At 37.8% G+C, this 21307-nt stretch overlaps 1 protein-coding gene across 1 annotated transcript in view; it reads right to left on the bottom strand.

Annotated features, from left to right (window-relative positions):
* Positions 1 to 212: 212 nt before the first annotated feature.
* LOC128654543 (germ cell-specific gene 1-like protein) overlaps positions 213 to 21307 on the bottom strand; it is a 202516-nt gene continuing 181421 nt past the window's right edge. Inside the window, exons 4-5 of the mRNA XM_053708522.1 lie at positions 12790 to 12901; positions 213 to 559 (exon numbers count right to left, since the gene is read on the bottom strand). Of these exons, the coding sequence (XP_053564497.1) occupies positions 271 to 559; positions 12790 to 12901 (401 nt within the window). The 3' untranslated portion in view covers positions 213 to 270. The remainder of the gene's footprint in view (positions 560 to 12789; positions 12902 to 21307) is intronic.

The raw sequence follows: 21307 nt of genomic DNA on the forward strand, positions 1-21307 counted from the left end.
TAAAATTGTATGCTCTATCTGAATCATAAAGGTTTTCATGAGTTTCATATCCCTTTAAGGTTGAGTTACATGTTCCTTTTGATTTAAAAATTAATTCTGCCTTATTTTTTATATTTTGTGTATTACTCTGGCTGTTAGAATTGCTGGGAAGAAATTTTTTAAAAACGTGTTATCAAATGAAAACAAAAACACACGTTAATGCTTATAGAATATGTTTATTAAAAAAGTACATAATCAATAAAGTAAGCAAATGTTAAAAAAACAAAATGTCTAGCAGTATTCGTCGTGTTGTGTGTAAGGAAAGTTGTTTAAGTCTCCGTATAATGAGGGATTTTGCCCACTTATTGACAGATCCATGAAACCTTCTCTGTGGTTTTGAAGGGTATTAATATAAATATCCCACACGGGGTTCGCATTGTCTTCGACGATTTTTTGTTTATTTTTTAAGGTTCTTTCCAGATTCCGTCTCCTTTGCTTGAATTCGAGTATGGTCTTCGTGTATCTGTTAATAGTTGTTACGGAAGCCGCCATACAGCAAGTAAATGATCCCCATGCAAGGCTACATAGAAGGAAACACAGAATAAGAAATGATCAGTATTAACAGTAGAAAAACAAACGCACAATATAATCACTGACAAAAAGATATAATTACAGCAACTGCCATTCACTTGAACTTTTAGGGATTTTGTACTCAAAACCGTTCTATTATCTATATAAAAACAGAATTTTATATAAAAGTGTAGCAGTTGCAAAATACCTTTTATCATTTATTTTATCTCCTTTATCCTATTATCAAAGGATTACAATTAAAGGGACATTTCAGCCAAAATTGGAATCCACATACATGCATTTAAGTTTTGAATAACAGTATTTTTGTAATATATATTTATGTAAAATACATGTATAAGCAAAAATGCTTCTAATAAAAGATATAGCTGTTTCAAAAGTGTATTTAAGTATGCACCGTGCACTAGCATTTTAAGCACAGAGAGTCTAAGGTGCTTGTACAATTTGGTAATGACTCAATTCGTTAATTGCCAACATGATACAAGCCCCACTGGCATGCAGAGCATCTGCAGTATTTAAAATGCTGGTACACTGAGAATACCTAGCTATGCTTCACATGCACATGCAGAGAAAAATGTTAGCTCTAAAACAATAATAACTTTTGCTAGAAGCACTTTTGCCAATGCATGTATATTGTAAATATATTTGTACTGTATTAAAATATGCCATTCACCTATATGCATTTGAATTTTTACCAGAATGTCCCTTTAAGAGTTCCCCAGTTCTGACAACTGTAAAAGCACATGCCAGGCTTCACAACCCTAACCCTGACACATATAGATTTCAGACATTCTGCTGATATGAGTTAATCTATTAGAAAATTGCAGAAACCTGTAATTAAAAGACGATTACTGTCCCTTTAACTATATTCTATTTCTGGCGCCTGTAAATCACGATTCTTGGAAATAGCAGGTTACAAATAATAATTTTGTCAGATAACATAAACAACTTGTAAGGAATGATAAAAATGGTGCATACATGAGACTCATTTCACAGGAACTAAGTAATTATCTAAATAAATGATGAATTATGGGGAAGATTACATTTAAAATAAAACAATACAAGATTGTTAAATAATGTAGGAAGGCATCTTATATGTTATCACTTCTGTAGATTTATAGCATCTGACATTTCAAGCCAACAGATTGTCTGTATAAAGAATGATCCAGTTGATTGTGGTATGAAGTGATGTACAGTAGTTTTGTATTACAATTTGTTTCACTTCATGGCTTAGATTATATAGGTATGAATGTCAAATCTTTAGTATATATTCTATATAATTTATTAGAGCTATGCAGGGACAGGGGAAAAATACATTACATATTAAAGAGCCATTAAACTCATGTTTTTCCTTTCATAATTACGATAGAACATACAGTTTTAAATGGACACCAAACACTTTCAGATGGTAATATAAAATAATTGTAAAAAAATTGTATGTATATATTTATATGTCTGCAATATACTTTCATGTATTTGGTCCCCTTTCCCTGTAATTCCATTCTGAAATTGTGACCTTTTCAGCTCTTGTTAGAAATGGAAGTGCAGAACACTGTTTTATTCCACACAGCCATTGGCCTCTAGTTATCAAGTCGTCAACCGCAAATACGCTGGAATTCCGCAGCGTATTTGTGGCGAGGCTGATTTGCCATAGTTATCAAGCCCTACAGACCGGCAAAAGTAGAATTTAGTGACGTAACATACGATCTGCCGGACTCAGTCTGACACAGATCGATGCTTACGTCACTACAGATGTTCCGAACGCAAGTTCTGCAAAATCTGACTACTTTTGGAAGTTATCAAACTACAACCAGGTACGCTCACCACTATTCCGGACCAGCGTACCTGGTTTTCAATCCGCCGCCCTGGAGGAGGCAGATCCCATAGGAATCAATGGGAGTCTGACAGCAGCGTGAGCTTATGTTCACTGCTGCCCGATATCCCATTGATTTCTATGGGAAGTGTCTGCACCTAACACCCTAACATGTACCCCGAGTCTAAACACCCCTAATCTGCCCCCCTACACTTCCGCCACCTACGTTATACTTATTAACCCCTAAACCACCGCCTGACACCGCTGCCACCTACATTATACTTATTAACCCCTAATCCGCCGCTCCTGGAGCCCCCCGCAACTAAATAAAGTTATTAACCCCTAAACCGCTGCTGCCGGACCCCGCCGCAACTAAATAAAATGTTTAACCCCTAAACCGCCTCTCCTAGGACCCCGCCGCAACTATAATAAATTTATTAACCCCTAAACCGCCGCTCCCGGACCCCGCCGCAACTAAATAAAATGTTTAACCCCTAAACAGCCACTCCCGGACCCCGCCACAACCCTAATAAATTTATTAACCCCTAAACCGCCGCTCCCGGACCCCGCCCCACCTACATTATACCTATTAACCTCTAATCTACTGCCCCCTATACCGCCACCACCTACATAAAGTTATTAACCCTTATCCTGCCGATCCCGTACCCCGCCGCAAATAAATTAATTGTTTAACCCCTAAACCGTCGCTCCCAGAGCCCGCCGCTACCTACATTACATTTATTTAAATTAATCTAAATAAATATTCCTATAATTAAATAAATTATTCCTATTTAAAACTAAATACTTACCTAAAAAATAAACCCTAAGATAGCTACAATATAACTAATAGTTACATTGTAGCTATTTTAGGGTTTATTTTTATTTTACAGGCAAGTTTGTATTTATTTTAACTAGGTACAATAGCTATTAAATAGTTATTAACTATTTAATAGCTACCTAGTTAAAATAAATACAAATATACCTGTAAAATAAATCCAAACCTAAGTTACAATTACACCTAACACTATACTACCATTAAATAAATTAAATTAATTAAATACAATTACCTACAATAAAATAAAAATAACTAAAATTAACTAAAGTACAAAAAAACCCTCTAAATTACAGAAAATAAAAAAAAATACAAGAAGTTTAAACTAATTACACCTAATCTAAGCCCCCTAATAAAATAAAAAATCCCCCCAAAATAATAAAATTCCCTACCCTATACTAAATTACAAATAGCCCTTAAAATGGCTTTTTGCGGGGCATTGCCCCAAAGTAATCAGCTCTTTTACCTGTAAAAAAAAGAAATACACCCCCCAACATTAAAACCCACCGCCCCCAACTCTAAAACCCACCCAAACCCCCCTTAAAAAAACCTAACACTACCCCATTGAAGATCACCCTACCTTGAGCCATCTTCACTCAGCCGGGCCTAAGTCCTCAACGAATCCGGGCGAAGTGGTCCTCCAGATGGGCAGAAGTCTTCATCCAATCCGGCCAGAAGAGGTCCTCCAGATGGGCAGAAGTCTTCATCCAAGAGGCATCTTCTATCTTCTTCCATCCGGCGAGGAGCGGCACCATCTTGAAGACATACGACGTGAAGCATCCATCGATCCCGACGACTAAACGAAGAATGACGGTTCCTTTAAATGATGTCATCCAAGATGGCGTCCCTTGAATTCCGATTGGCTGATAGGATTCTATCAGCCAATCGGAATTAAGGTAGGAAAAATCTGATTGGCTGATTGGAACAGCCAATAGAATGAAAGGTCAATCCAATTGGCTGATTGGCACTATTTTTGCAGGAGGAACTAAGTTCCCTCTGGACAGAGAACAGAAACACTTCAGTAAACACTGCTGCCACTGGTGGGAGGAGCTGGAGTCTGCTTAGAGGGATAGTGAGATCCTCTAGTAATGTGTAGTAACACTTTCTACAATACACTAAATGCAAGCTTGTCAGCAGTCCTGCTGTGTGATCACCCCACAATGTGTGTTTACAGATGGTGCTTACATTTCTGTGTGGCTTGCTCTGGGGTTATTTAGCTCCCCTTAGTTGAAATAGGACTATTGCACCTTAAGTGGGCAAGACTTTGTGACAGAGGAGGATTCTCAGACCCAAAGGCAACCATTTTAATCCTTCATTGGATTTAATTTGCTTTCATTAACCAAAGTGTATAAATTATATAAATATAAATATGTGTGTGTAAGTGTGTGTATGTGTATATATAATACAATATTAATTGTGAGGGGGGTGGAAGTCTTGGTCAGTTCTCACGCTTTATTTTGTAGAACTTGACCCCTGCACATGCGGCAGTGTTGTATTGTAACCTACTACATGTTTGTAATAAAGAGTCAAGATGACAAGAATCACTTGCACTCTTGGGTCAGTTAAGCCCAAATGTATTAACCTCAAAATAGTTCTGATCAGAGCTATCTCAGGCAGTGGTTTAAATATATTTTTTTTAGCCCAGCAAATAGGAAGTCAGGATTAGGTAAGAAATTTCACATCACAGGTTTGGCCTTGACAGGCTGCTAAAGCAATCAATTAATTACGGGCTTCCTGATCTCTTGTGATTGGCTTCTTTAATGACTGCATTTCTCATATGAACGAATATATGAACTAAATTTGTTCGTTCATACACATGTTTATTTGTTTATTCGTTCATATGGTGATTTGTTAATTAATTTATAAAGAAATGCAACAAATAACACCCTTTTCTTTATTTTTGCATTTGTTTTTGAATTAATTCCTATCTTTAATATATTTATATATATACAGGGCTCAAAATAAAAAAAAAAGTAGTGAAAGATAGTGAGTGAATGTTAGATCAACATCTATACACTGCCAAATGGAAAAGAAATGTATATATTTTTAATAATTGTATTCAAATGACCTAATTTGTTATGGTTTAAAATAATAAATATTAAAAACTACTAAACAATAAGGTGTTCACAAGGGCTAAAGATATGCAAACAGGGGGTTGGGTAGTGGGTGTAGTGTGGGCAGGTGAGGGGTGAGATCAGTGGTGAGTAACATTGTGGCCTGGCTCGTAGCTTAGGACTTGAAATGTTAAGCCCTGAGATATATATATATATATATATATATATATATAGATAGATAGATAGATAGATAGAGAGAGAGAGAGAGAGAGAGAGATAGATAGATAGATAGATAGATAGATAGATAGATAGATAGATAGATACACATAGATGCATACATATATATTTTTTAAAAAAGAACATTTTCTTCTAAGTATTTCAAGTATTTCTATTTAAAAATCATAAAAACATAATACATTTATTAAAAGTCACAATTAAAAAAATTATATTGCATATTTCATGGTGAGTTAATAGTGTTTATGGAGATGCAGTGGAACAGGGATTAATGTGGTTTATGTCCTGGGCCGGCTCAAACATGGGACCAAGTGGGTCCAATGGACCCAGTCAGCACTTGACAAGGGGTAGCACTTCAATGACTGAGGCAGTCACTGTCAGACCCAGACCAGCCCTGTCCTGTGTCTCTGTGGGAAAAGTTGCAGGCTCCCAGCAGCACAAAGACCCAGAACTGGTCAGGGGTGACATTCAAGGTGGGGCAAGTGAATCTCTTCCCTAACTACCTTCCCATTTATTGCACAATTGTGCATAAGCATTGGTTACAATCAGGTAGGCAGGCTTAGTTAGGTCCACAGACAGGCTAGTAGGTTGATATAATAATCAGTAATGTTACTACAATTTCTTGAGCCGGCCCTGTGTACGTCAGATATTGCAGGTGCGCTAAATCCATCACATTAAACTTCATGTCAGAAATTACTCAATCGCTAAGTTCATGGTGTCCTAGGCAGACGGAGCGGAAGTATTAGAGTTCTCCATGTAGTTATTTGTTTTTAATGATTATGGTTTACCACAGGTCTTAAAAAGTTTTATATTTTACAACAGTATTCTAGATTGAACTCAAGTACAACATGTACAAATATTTAACCATCAACTTGTAATATTTATTGTGCAAGGTCGTACACAAAATAACACACTCTGCACTATTGATTGCACTCCCCCTATAATATAGCCCTATATGTATTCTTTATATCAGCTTGCATTTGTAATCGAATCCTTATTTATCAGCAGACCTTTTGCAATGCACTACTTAATTTTGGATTTGAACTATACATACTTAAAGGTACAGGAAACCCCAACATTTATTTTATGATTTGGATAGAACGTACAATTTTAAACAACTTTCCAATTTACTTCTATTATCAAATTAGCTTCATTATCTTTTTATCCTTTGCTGAAGGTGCAGCATTGCACTACTGACAGCTAGATGAACACATCTTGTTAACCACAAGAGAAAATGTGTGCAGGCACCAATCAGCAGCTAGCTCCCACTAGTGTAGGATTGTACATATTCTTTTTTCAACAAGGGATACCAAGAGATCGAAGCACATTTGAAAACAGAAGTGAATTTTAAAGTGTCTTAAAATTATATGTTGTATAAGTTTAATTTTGACTTTACTATCACTGTAAAATCACTGATTAAAATGTACACTGAGGACTTCTCTGAATTCCAACCCCTTAAGTTTAAAAAATTGGTTGCAATAAACTACTACACAATGTATTATCAACCTCTTTGCAGTCAGTGCATTAACAATTCTATGCTATAACCAAGCTTCAAGTGTCAAATAAAAAAGAGAAACCCAAAATCACAGGTACAGAACAAAGAATATGCTTTCTGTCATAACCCTAAGCCTATGATATATATTTTCAAATACAATATTATCTTGCAAAAGAGAACATCACTAAAAAATATATAAAATAGTTGTTTCTAAATTGTAATTACATAGCAAAATGAAAAGCTTAAACTGAAACTTTCCTAAGAGTGCTTTGCTCAGTAGTTTCAGAAAATTGAATATAGTATCTATTTCCATTTTTATGCAACACACAGCTAATCAAATATCTTTTCTTTTCGTTAGTCATTGCTTCTTCAACAAATCACTTCTAAAAGATGAAGTTAGATGTCGATAAGATGCGTAATGAGTTTTCCAGCATCAAAGTCATCGCTAGCTCTAAAGGGCTGAGTAATGGATTACTTGGACCAATTTTCTTAAGTGGAAAACCATCTACCAGTCTTTAAACACTCAATGGGCTCTTTTGTAAAGTATTTTCTTTTTTTTTTACATTGCAATAAAGTGCCAGTACTAGCTAGGAAAATCAAATAATTTTAAATGGGAAAAAAAAATGCAACAGTAAACGGAACCAGCTGTTCTGTACAACTTTATATGGAGTTCTAGAACAGTGCCAATTCCTATACAAAATTATAATAGACGTTCCTCTTAATAATAATTTCATAAAGAACTGTGGTGTATTAAGGCAAATCTGCTATTAATTACATAAAAACTGAGAGAGCATTGGCAGATGTTCTATTCATTTCCTGCGAGAAATATTTCACTGCAGATGCGGTGACATTGATTTTTAGGGGCAATCAATCAGTTTGTGAAATGACAAGCTTTTGGCTTAGCATTAGTCTCTGAAACACAACTAGATCCCCGTAATCTTATCAATCCAAAGAATTTAGGGCCAGGTTACTAGTGGAGCAGTATTTTTCACTCCTGCTTGCACGCTAACTAGAAGTAAACTTTTTGAACGCATCGGGTAACGCTTGTATTACAAGTTGAAAGTAAGTATTTGATCACTCGCTAACCCGGCGCACGTAAAAAATTAACTTTGAATATCTCGCATTTGTGTTAACGTGTATAGCAAAAAAAGTGGAAAAAAAATAACACCCTACTCACACACAAACCCGACTGCATATTCTCAAGTTTGTTAACCCGACATAAAAATATGAATATTTCACATTCTTATTTTCTTCACATAGAAGATTATGTTTTATTTATTCATAAATACATATTTCTACATATATGTGATGGTATTTTGGAACAATATATATATAAATATAAATAAATACAATATATATGTTTATATATATATATATATATATATATATATATATATATATATATACATATATATATGATACATGTACTTTAAAATGTATTTTTGATGTGTTTTGTAAAAAAAAAATGTTTTGGGAAACAGTTAACTAAAACTCTGAGGTGGGCTATCCTGAAGTGCATTAAATTCAATTGCTCTCACTTTCAGCTTGTAATATGACACGCACAAACAGCCGTGATTAGCCTGATATCGCTCACGCGTAACTGTTAGTGTGACACTCATAGTCTGGCCCTTAACCATTAAACTTTTGCTAATGTGCATTTAAAGTGATGGTAAATTCAAACGGTGTACTAAGTGCCAGTTGATGTAAAAATAAAAAATAATATGAGTTTAATTCATCAAAATATAAGATTTTTCAACTTACTATAGTAATTTATATAAAACCCGCTACTTTCCTATGGTATTCGCCATCAGCCCCGAAACAAAGAGCATTTTTTTCTCTTTAGTGACGTTTTTGTCTTGGTCCAATCAAATCCATGGCGTTTTGGCATGTTTCAATACAAAAACATGTTTTTTTTGCTTTTGCGCAAGTGTTAGCGATGTCATGCTTCGTGTCTACTTTCATGACTCGCATATGTGCATTACATTTTTGTAGAGACAGATGCCCGGGTTCATCTGATACGGAGAACGACCAAGTAGAAGGGGGCAGAGCTTCAGACGGAACAAACAGATAAGTAACTTTATAATTTATTATACAAAATTAGATTATAAATAAAATAAAAAAGTTAGCGACTATTACAAACATCATGTATTGTTTAACAAAACAAGATGGTCTGAAATACTTAAATTTACCATCACTTTAATAGATCATAATTAAATATTTGTATTTTTTCATAAAAAAAGCAACACAATTTTAAAGGGATACTCAATACCTAGTAATTCATTGCAAGACATTTGTTATAGAATAAAGACAAATCTTAATTACATCTTGTTTGCTATAACTGTATTATTTTTAATCACAAACTCCAACCACCGCTTAATTTGTTTTGAGCAGTTAATCTGGGTTTGCTTCTTGACATTACAATTATAGCCACAGTTATTATTTTTGACTGCATTGTTTTATATGTTATCAGCTGAAGCCAATTAGGGAAATGTATGTAGCAATGTTAGCCTTGAGGAGCCTGCAGGGTGAATTCCCAGCTCTGAGATTACATGAAAAGTGAGCAAAATCAAATAATGAGAGTTTATTGCAAAGTTGTTTTACAATGTACAACTAAACTATTTTATATGAAAATCTTCATGTATTTGCTATCAGTTTAAATAACATTATTTTTTTAATATGAATAATATTTAATGGATGTTCCTGCCCTGAAAAATTAATAATTGTGTTTCTTGTTAAGATTGTCACTGTCCACCAATAGAGCTTTTGAAATCTTCTTTATCAGCCAGTGAGCTTTTGTCCCATAGGGCAAATACTGTATATACAGACGTAGATGGGCATAAGATGTAGGCGGAAGGACTAAAATATTGACATTTTTGTGATTGGAATAAAGAAAGTCTGTTCAATAATTGTTGGAGCACAATTCTTGTTAGTTTTAATAAACAGCTTTAAAGGGACACTCCGGTCAAAATCTAAATGTACATAGATGAATTACATCTTTAGAAATAGAAACATATTTACAATATACATGTATTAGCAAACATGCTTCTAGTAAAAGTTATCACTGTTTTAGTATTAACATTTTTCTCTGCACGTGCATGTGAAGCATAGTTGGATATTCTCAGCGCACCAGTATTTTAAATACTGCAGCTGCTCAGAGCACCAGTGGAGCTTGTAATCATGTCAGCAATAAGAAATTGAGTCACTACCAGATGGTACAAGCACCTGGGGATCTCTGAGCAAATGCTATGTTTAAAATGCTGGTGCACGGTGCATACTTAAATACACTTTTGAAACAGCTATAGCTTTTATTAGAAAATTTTTTGCTAATACATGTATATTACAAAAATGCTTCTATTCCAAACTGAAATGTATCCATATAGATTGCAATTATGGCTAGAATATCCCTTTAACTTAAAGGGACACTAAACCCAAATTCTTTCTTTAATGATTCAGATAGAGCAAGCAATTTTAAGCAACTTTCTAATTTACACCTGCTATCAATTTTTTTTTATTAATTCTCTTGCTATCTTTATTTAAAAAGCAGGAATTTAAATCTTAGAAGCCAGCCCATTTAAGGTTCAGCACCATGGATAGCGCTTGCTTATTGGTGGATACAGTTAGCAAACCAATAAGCAAGCATAACCCAGGTTCTCAACCAAAAATGGGCTGGCTCTTAAGCTTTACATTCCTGCTTTTTAAGTAAAGATAGCAAGAGAATGAAGAAAAATTGATAATAGGAGTAAATTAGAAAGTTGCTTAAAATTGCATGCTCTATCTGAATCACAAAAGAAAAAAATTGGGTTCAGTGTCCCTTTAAGCCTGCTATCCCTCTCTCAGAGACACCCTGACATCAGACCTCAGATCAGAGTAATGAGCCTGCAATCCCTCTCTCAGATACACCCTCACATTAGACTTCAGGTCAGAGCCATGGACTTGCAAATCCTCTCTCAGTTACACCCCACATCATACCTCAGATTAGAGCAATGGGCCTGCAATCCCTCTCTCAAATCGACCACCATAATAGAAATTGGGTTTAGTGTCCCTTTAAAGGGCCATTGTATTAGTCAGATCATTTCATTATAAGGCTAGTGACCTTGTACATCTATGGGCCAGATTACAAGTGTAGTGCTAAATATCGCTTGCATGAAAGAGATATTAGCGCTCCACTTTTTAATACCAGCGCACAATAATGTGCGCTGGTATTACAAGTTAATTGCAATGCGAACGCAAATTTGCCCATTTGCGGGTGCGCAATAAAAAATAACGAGCTTGCGGTAGCAATTAGTGCTTATAAAATAACCAGAGATCAGATCTCTGGTTAATTTTATAAATGTCCCCCAAATGCCCCCAAAATTAAGTGTAAGTTTTCTTTTTCTTTTAATTAAATGTACTTAGCAGTTTTTGGAGGCTATGGTAAATACACATATGAACACATAAATATTAACACAAATATATATGTATATAGTCATATACATATATATTTACAGGGAACACTGCATCAGAACAATGCTCCCATTGGAGTCTATGGTAGAAAGCTAGCATTCGCATTGCTGTCAACTTGTAATACTAGCGCACATTAGCATGCGCTGGTATTAGTCAGTGGAGCTCTAATTTTGCCTTTTGAAAATCGTTTTTTAGTGCTCCACCTGTAATCTGTCCCTTAATAAATACAGTAACAATTTACAATAGATATATGAAGGTGTCTCCCCTATATAAAAATAATACATAGGAATACCTAATAAAACATCAGATGAATAAATAAGGGAGTAAAAAAATGAAAGCAATGTCCCAATAACAACCAATAAAATGAGCAATATTTATAATTCAAACAGCCCAAACATATTCGGCAAAACCATTGTGATAGCAACATAAGTATTGGAAGCAGTGGGAGAAAGAGAAATGTAGATTGGTTGGAAGTTGTGCTCTCTGTAATATCCAACCTTACGTAAACAATCAGTCCTGGCTTCCTTCTAATACTTCCTGTACTCACTGACCTTCCCACAGATGTGAATGCTACTCTCTCTCATTCTGTAATGCTTCACTAGTTTAAATGGTCAGTAAGCACCCTGAGACTTTAATGTAAAACGTTTATTTATGTGTAATGAAACAACTTTGCAATATGCTTTTATTTTGTTTTATTTTGACCCATTTTCCTGTGATTTAGCTCGGAAAATTGTGCATTTTATAATTCTTAACTTCTCAAGGCTAACCCTACTACATTTTGTCTATTATGAAAGTGATTTACCTCCCGCACTATCCGACGTGCAGTTGTTATCGCAAGCTAGACTATAAATCAAGTGCTAAATGGATTACAAGTGGAGCACAAAAATAGTAGCATTGTTGATTGTGCTCTAACAATGTTAAACCTTTTGTGTCGGGTCTAAATTGTCTGCATCGGAACAACGATCCAATGTAAAAAAACTGAAATCACGCGATTGTGCATATGATCATGAGATTTGAATGATGGAATCAGGTCAGGGGGGCTTCCCTATGATGCTAGTTATGCCCTACATGCCACGATCCCAATCTGTAAGACCAGCGCAGTTAGGACAGCATGGAACATCCTGACGGCGGGAAGAGGTTAATGTACAATTTTGCTTACATTTTTGTGCTCCACTTGTAATCTAGCCTCTGATGTGGAGACAAAATGGCTGGTGCATTTCTGGGTCACAGAATTCCTCTCCTCACCTATACTAACCCATTAACCTAAATTTTGCTTTCATTAAGCTTGTTGAACCTTTTTATATTTATACCTGCCCAAGAGTTGCTTAGAAATAAACAGAGACATAAGTACCAATAAGACCATCCATAATCCCAGTTCTGAGGTCTCCAATCTTCTGGACCAAGGTTGACGGTCATCTGAAATACAGTCGTGTACATCATGTGGGCTACCATTCCAAGTAGGCCTGTAACAAAACCGGTACAATATCACTACAGGATGCTCCGATAGATAGTATTACGTGAAGTATATAAAGGGAAAATGACACAAGGCTTCAATTTCTTAGACAATAAAAGATTGTTACCACTAGAATAATAAGCAAACACATTTTTACAAGTTAGATTTTTTAACGTCAAAATACCTTAAATTGATACCTCTGATATGCTTTATATTACTTATATGTATGTAAAAGGTATATAAAACAGTCACTTTCATTATTATAATAAAAAAGCTTATACTTAATAGAAATCATTGCAATGTGTATTATTTATCATTTTAAACTATTTTTTGTTTTGTTTATTTGTTTGAACTATTTCTACATGGTTTATTACTTCCTGTCACGGGGAAGTGGGGTCTCTACAGGAAGGCATACCTAGATTAAGGCCATAAATGTTCTAGAGCAGCATGAGCTGGCTTACTGTTCAGGGAATTCTAGAAAAACAGGAAGTAAGTGTTTTACCCATGCTCAGAAGAGGCAAGAATGTAACTTAGGTTCTCAGCATGTCAGCTTCCTTATTTCACAATAGGCAGTGGCAACACTGCTCATTATACAAAACACAACATTTTTTTAAAATATATATTTACTTTGAAATATATATATGCAACCTAAAACAATGAGTTTGAAAGAGAGAAAGACCCCTAAATATTAAGGCACTGTAATATATTGCAAATTTTGGGTCATACTATTGAGGTTCCAGATAGTTTCCATGATTACAAATAGGTCATTTGACCATATGGCGTTTGTTGTCCTGGTCAAATGAGTCTGAGTAAATGCTAGACAGAAAGAGAGTGTGCTATGTGCAGTAGCTGACTCTTTTTCTCCTGTTAAAGGGATATTCCAGCCAACATTGGATTCTACATGGATGCATTTCAGTTTGGAATAGAAACATTTTTGTAACATACATGTATAAGCAATAATGCTTCTAATAAAAGCTAGAGCTGTTTCAAAAGTGTATTTAAGTATGCACCGTGCACCAGCATTTTAATCACAGCACTTGCTCAGAGAGCCTAAGGTGCTTCTACTACATGGTAATAACTAAAATTGTTAATTGCCAACATGATACAAGCCCCGCTGGTGCTCTGAGTAGCTGCAATATTTAAAATGCTGGTGCACTGAGAATATCTATCAATGCTTCACATGCACGTGCAGAGAAAATTTTTAACACTAAAACAGTGATAACTTTTGCTAGAAGCATCTTTTGCCAATTCATATATATTGCAAATATGTTTACATTTAAAGATGTAATTCATCTATGGGCATTAAAATGTTGGCTGGAATGTCCCTTTAAGCGGGTGGAGTCACATGATGTAATCTGTTTTTCCTTCACAAGCAGAGGTTGTCTCTCTCAATAAATAGTAGCGCAATTGCACCCCACAGCATTAATAAGACTGAATACCTGTTTATCTCTATATGCCTCACTTACTATTTATCCCACTCTACCTCCTCATTCACTCTCCCAAAATCTCTTTTAAACGGATACAAAAGTTAAATAATAAGTTATATGCAAGAAACAAGGGCAATAATAAAATGTTCTTACTATGGCTTAGTTTCCATTGAGGTGGTAAATTGTGGAAACTGGTAATAAAAACATTTATCTCCATTAAAGTCCATGGAGATTATTTTTAAGTTGCCACTAGTTTCCACATTTCCACACCATCTCAATGGAAACTAGGCTTTTGTGTTAAGCCAATGCAAACGCATAAAACACATACAGTGAATTCAGATTTTTTTTTCACATTATGTTATGTTGAAGCCTTATGCTAAAAGGTTTTTAAAAAATTCACATCGATTTAAACTCCATACCCCATAATGACAAAGCAAAAAACAGATTTTTGATAACTTTTCAAATTTATTAAAAAGAAATAACTGAAATATGACATTGACATAAGTGTTCAGACCCTTGCTATAAAACTTAAAATTTAGCTCAGGTGCATCCCATTTCTCTGGACCATCTTTGAGATGTTTCTACATTTTGATTGGATGCACAGGATTTGGAAAGGCACATACCTGTCTATATAAGGTTTCCCAGCTGAAAATGCATCTCAGAACAAATACCAAGCCATGAGGTCAAAGAAACTGCCTGAAGAGCTGAGAGACAGGAGTGTGTCGAAGCACAGATCTGGGGAAGGCTGCAAAAAGCTTTTGGCAGCATTGAAATTTCCAAAGAGCATAGTGGCCTAGATAATTATTAAATAGAAGAAGTTTGTAATAGCCAGCAGTCTTCTTAGGGCTGGCCACCAGGACAAACTGAGAGGGGAGAAGGGCCTTGGTAAGAGAGGTGACCAAGAACCCAATGGTCAATCTGGTTGAGCTCCAGAGATCATTTATGAGGATGGGAGAAACTAGCATAAGGACAACCATCACTGCAACACTCCGCCAATCTGGGCTTTATGGCTAGATGGAAGCCTCTACTCAGTGCAGCACACATGAAAGCACACTTGGAATTTGCCATTGCAACGTTGAAGCATAGTGGTGGTGGCATCATGCTGTGGTGGTGTTTTTCAGCAGCAGGGACTGGGGGAATGGTCAGGATTGAGAGAAAGCTGAATAAAGCAAAATACAGAAATATCCTTAATGAAAACTTTGTCCATACCCAAAAAGACTTGAGGCTGTAATCACTGCCAAAGGTGCTTCAACTAAGTAGTGAGTCTGAATACTTATGTCAATGTGATATTTCAGTTTTTTCTTTTTAATAAATTTGCTAAGGTTTTTGCTTTGTCATTATGGGGTAAAACATTTTTTTAAAAGGGGCTTGAATACTTTCTGAATACACTGAAGTTAAAGTGAGCTCTAGGGCAGCAATGCACCACTCAGAGCTAGCGGAACACATCAGGTGAACTAATAACAAGAGACTCATATATATATTTACCAATCACCATTGCTATGAACATATGCTTTTCAACAAAGGATTGCAAGAGAACCATTTAATTTAGATAATAGAAGTTAACTTTAAAGTGTCTTAAAATCACATGCCTTATCTGAATCATGAAAGTTTACTTTTGACTTTCTTGTCCCATTAACCATTGTTCCACTTGACAGCACATTGCTCTGAAAGAACATCCTGGAAGCAGCTCAAGGGATACACAATAACATGGAGCTTCAGGTCAAATATCTAACTCTCCTTTATGGAGCACTTCACCAATCTCTTCTTTCTCTCCTCTTTCATCCCTCTGTCATGTCATATTTCCTCTCCCCTTCTTTCCCTCTCTTCCTTTTATATCTCTCCTCCTCCCCTACTCTTTGTCTCTCCTTTCTTTTTGCTGCCACCACATTCTCTTTTACTAAAATCTGATTTGTTTGCATATCAGTTAGCAATGACTTTTATAGAAGAGATATGAGTATAGAAGGGTATGGCTGGCAAACTGGCAGGGAATATTGGATTTTAGCCTTGAAAAAGGCCGTGTATGGCTGAAACTTGTTTGTTGCACTATCTTTTCTAACCTGCCTCTCCACTATGTCACCTGATGCCAAGGTTCCAGTATATCGGCCAGGATTCTTTGGGATTAGTGTGATGCTTTCTTTTTTTTTTACTTTTTCAGTACTATATAAACTAACCCAGTGGGAGGGTGGTATGTGAGTAGGGTGATTAAATGTGATATTACCGTCTGTTAATAATTTTAATTTATAATTAAAGGCTATTTTTTATCAGTAGGGAATAGTGCTGTAAGCCCCCATACTTTCTCTCTTTTGTAGTAAATATTGGACACAGAAAATCACAAATGGGGACAACATTTGTTATGGAAGTGCACAGAAGAGACTTACCAAGTTTTAAATACCCATATAAAAAGTAACATAGTCCTCCAGCTCCTCAAGTATAAAAAGTTCTTTATTAGTATTCCATCATGGGTCAAATAATCAACAGCAACGTCGTTTCGGCCCTAGCTCAGCATGAGGACGGGATGAGCTAGGCCTGAAACATTGCTGTTGATTATTTGACCCATGATGGAATACTAATAAAGGTCTTTTTATACTTGAGGAGCTGGAGGACTGTGTTAATTTCTATAAGGATATATTGTACATAAGGATGCTCTCATTTGTTTTATAAATGTTGTTGTCCGAGCCAATTGGTAGGATGATGTATTGATGGGGCACAGGAAGACTTCCAGTCTCTTGTAAGGATGGACACAAAAAGGGTATAATGACAGATCTCAATATGTTATCAGTTTATATGCCCTCCGTGCTAGGTTTTCTATTTCAATAAGCAAACAGAAGCTTACTTTGATTGTCTGAGTTCCCAGTGTTTATGGTAGTAGTCACTAAAGTGTTTTATGCTTTGTAACAGCAAGCAAATCTCATGGCTCTGATCTGAGGTCTGATGTATATTAGAAAGGGATAGCAGGCCCATGATTCTGGTCTGAGGTCTGAAATGAGGGAGTATATTAGAGAGGGAGAGCAGGCCCATGGCTCTGGTCTAAGGTCTGATGTGAGGGTGTATATGAAAGAAAGATAGCAGGCCCATGGCTCTGATCTGAGGTCTGATGTGAGGGTTTATCTGGGGGATAGCAGTCTCATGGCTCTGATGTGAGGTCTGATGTGAGGATGTATCTGAGTGATAGCAGACTTATGGCTCTGATCTGAGGTCTGATGTGAAGGTGTCTCTGAGAGAGAGATAGCAGGCTCATGGCTCTAATCTGAGGTCTGATGTGGGGGTGTAGCTGAAAATGGATAGCAGGCCCATTGCTCTAATTGGAGGTCTGTAGTGAGCTTGCATCTGAGAGAGGGATAGCAAACTCATGGCTCTGATCTGAGGTCTGATGTGGTGATGTAGCTAAAAAGAGATAGCAGGCTCATGGCTCTTATATAAAGTCTATTATGGTGGTTGATCTAAGAGAGGGATTGCAGGCCCATTGCTATAATCTGAGGTATGATGTGGGGTGTAACTGAGAGAGGATTTCAAGTCCATTGCTCTGTGAGGGTGTATCTGAGAGAGGGATTGCAGACTCATTGCTCTGATCTGAGGTCTGATCTGAGGGTGTCTCTGAGAGAGGGATAGCAGACTTAAGGCTCTCATCTGAGGTCGTATGTGGGGGTTTAGCTGAAAAGGGATAGCAGGCCCATGGCTCTGATCTGAGGTCTGATGTGAGGGTGTATCTGAGAGAGCAGAGTGGGGGTTTAGCTGAAAAGGGATAGCAGGCCCATGGCTCTGATCTGAGGTCTGATGTGTGGGTGTATCTGAGAGAGGGATAGTAGGCCCATGGCTCTGATCTGACGTCTGATGTGAGGGTGTATCTGAGAGAAGGATAGTAGGCCCATGGCTCTGATCTGACGTCTGATGTGAGGGTGTATATGAGAGAGGGATAGCAGGCCCATGGCTCAGGTCAGAGGTCTGATGTGAGGGTGTAGCTGAGGGATAGCAGGCTCATGGCTCTGTAGCTGAGAGAGGATTTGCAAGTCCATGGCTCTGACCTGAAGTCTAATGTGAGGGTGTATCTGAAAGAGAGATTGCAGGCCCATTGCTCTGATCTAATGTCTGATATGAGGGTGTCTCTGAGAGAGGGATTGAAGACTCATTGCTCTCATTTGAGGTCTAATGTGAAGGTGTATCTGGGGGATAGCATGGCTCATGGCTCTAATCTGAAGTCTTATGTGAGGGTGTATCTGACAGAGGGATAGCAGGCTCATGGCTCTAATCTGAGGTCTGATGTGAGGGTGTATCTGAGAGAGGGATAGCAGGCTCATGGGTCTGATCTGAGGCAGGGATAGGCACAGGCCAAGGCTGTGGCAGACATTTTCCAAAGTAAAGACCTTAGTGAAGGACACCAAGGTACATTTCAAATTAGAAACATAAAAAACACTCACTTTACCGAGAGGGTAGTGGATGCATGGTGGAATGGCCACCCAGCAGATGTGGTAGAGACAGTGAAGGAGTTTAAATATGCATGGGATAGGCATAAGGCTATGCTAGGTAAAAGATAAGGCCAGGAACTAATGAAAGTATTTAGAAAATTGGGCAGACTAGATGGGCCGAATGGTTCCAATCTGCTGACACATTCTATGTTTCTTTAAATCAGGAGAGCGGCATTACAGACACCAATCTAGTCAGGGCAGTTTATTTATAATCCCTCCCTCACTGGATATCCCCCCCCCCTGCAGCAAAGCAATGTTCCATACAGAATGGGCAGCACTTTTCATGTACTGCCCATCAACACGCAGAAATAAAATATGTATCTGTGGTGAAGCAGGACTGAATTCCACCTGAGTACAAGCAGGACAGAATTGTTACCAGCACTCCTAGATCTATTCCCTGCAAAGAGCCTGTTTTAACCCTTCACTCTCCCCTGGGTGATCTCAGCATGCAGACCCCCTGGCTGCTTAGACATTCACTGGGAGTCCCAGTACAAACAGAACAGCAAGCTCTTTAAACTGGCTGCTCTGACTCCAATCCTTCTCAGACGGTATCATGTGTCACAGCAGCAGGAGCCTCCAGGAGGAACCTGCTGCTGGGACACAGGATTGGGGGAGTCTGGGACCCCTGTTTAAATAGAAACCTGGAGACTCCTGCTGCTGGGATACAGTCTGAGAATGATTGAAGACAGAGCCGCCAGTTTAAAGAGGTTGCTGGGGGGCTCTGCAACTCCTGACCAAACTCACCCACCTTGATGTTAATCAAATGATCATCATGGTTGGTTACTAATTTGGTTAGGTAAGGTTTTTTAGAGTAGGCAGCGGTCTGCTACTTCTACACACAGACACCAGCACCAACGCTACCGCACAGATCAAGGAATTGGTACGGGTCATGACTCATGGGTGGTTGACACAGGCTGCACTGCAGGCAGCTTGCTCCTTTCTTTCACTCACTTTTTCGCTACTGATTGGCATCACGTGGGCACAGCCCCAATCCTGCAAAATGTGGTGCCGCTTGCCTCAAGGAGAAGTGTCAGGACCAGCATTCATCTGTCCTACCTATTCCTCCCCACCACAAACTGTGTGGCGGACACTGCAAGGGCCAGTCACGGACACCAGTGTCCGTGTACGGACACCTTGCCTATCCCTGATCTGAGGTCTAATGTTAAGGTGTATCTGGGGCAAAGCATGGTTCATGGCTCTGATCTGAGGTCTGATGTGATGGTGTATCTGAGAGAGCAGAGTGGGGGTTTAGCTGAAAAGGGATAGCAGGCTCATGGCTCAGGTCTGAGGTCTGATGTGAGGGTGTATCTGAGAGAGGGATAGCAGGCTCATGGCTCTTATCTGAGGTCTGATGTGAAGGTGTATCTGGGGGATAGCATGGTTCATGGCTTTGATCTGAAGTCTGATGTGAGGGTGTATCTGGGGGATAGCATGGTTCATGGCTCTGATCTGAAGTCTGATGTGAGGGTGTATCTGAGGGTGGCTGAAAAGGGATAACAGGCTCATGGCTCTGATATAGAGTCTATTATGGAGGTGTAGTTGAGAGAGGGATAGCAGGCTCATGGCTCTGATCTGAGATCTGATGTGGGGCTGGGGGTGTGACTAAGCTAGTTATAAAGTCTGAGCAGGCATTGGCTAAATATCAGGTCTGATGTGGGTATATTGCTGAGAGAAGAATTACAGGCCTATAACTGCCTTTATAGAACTAGGACCAGGTTTTCATAATACTGGTGAAATTTCTTATGGAATCTCACAAGCCCGGAGTGCTGTTGAGAATCGGGCCCTCAGAGAGGACCTGCAGGCCCTTTATTTTTTTACATCATTTAATCTAATAATGCTCTCTATGATGACATTGAATATGCAAGTTAAAGCACACTGTTATCTTCTCAAGGTCGGAATCAGTTAATAAAGCCTTGTACATGTGTAAACTTAAAAATAGGAAAATATTATTTCTTGTTATCATATGAATTACAAACATTTACTCATTTTAATGCTAGATTACAAGTGGCGTGCAATAAGCAAGCAATAAAGCGACCGCACTTACACGCATATTACAAGTTGAAACTAAATTTGCGCTCCACTGATTAGCGCGCCTGAAGACTTTGCGTTAAGTGTTAAGGTTAAACAAAAAGTTGCACCAAACATAAATACATGCTAACTTTTTACTTTCAACTTGCAATACGCATGCTACCCCGCCTGTGTTAAAAGTTTACTTTGGGGAGCCAGCATTCCACCTGAGCAGACGTATAGTACTGGAGCTCCAGCTAATAATATATATTATAATTGAATTCTAATGCTTTACCTACATCAAAGGTGATGTACATACTTTAAATGAGCCCTGCAATAGCTGAGGAACTAACTGGCAATTTGTGAGAGGATTTAAAGCATCGTAGAGGAGCGACAGATTGAGGCCTAGCCAAGCTCGGGGCCTTCCTGGAAGAAACGTATCCTATATCTTACATAGTAAGACGGCAGTAAGAGAGGCCGGAGCTGGCTTTGCGCAGCAGTGCCTGCTGGAGTGTGGGG

Source organism: Bombina bombina, chromosome 1 (genome assembly GCF_027579735.1).
Source record: "Bombina bombina isolate aBomBom1 chromosome 1, aBomBom1.pri, whole genome shotgun sequence".
Lineage (NCBI taxonomy): Eukaryota > Metazoa > Chordata > Amphibia > Anura > Bombinatoridae > Bombina > Bombina bombina.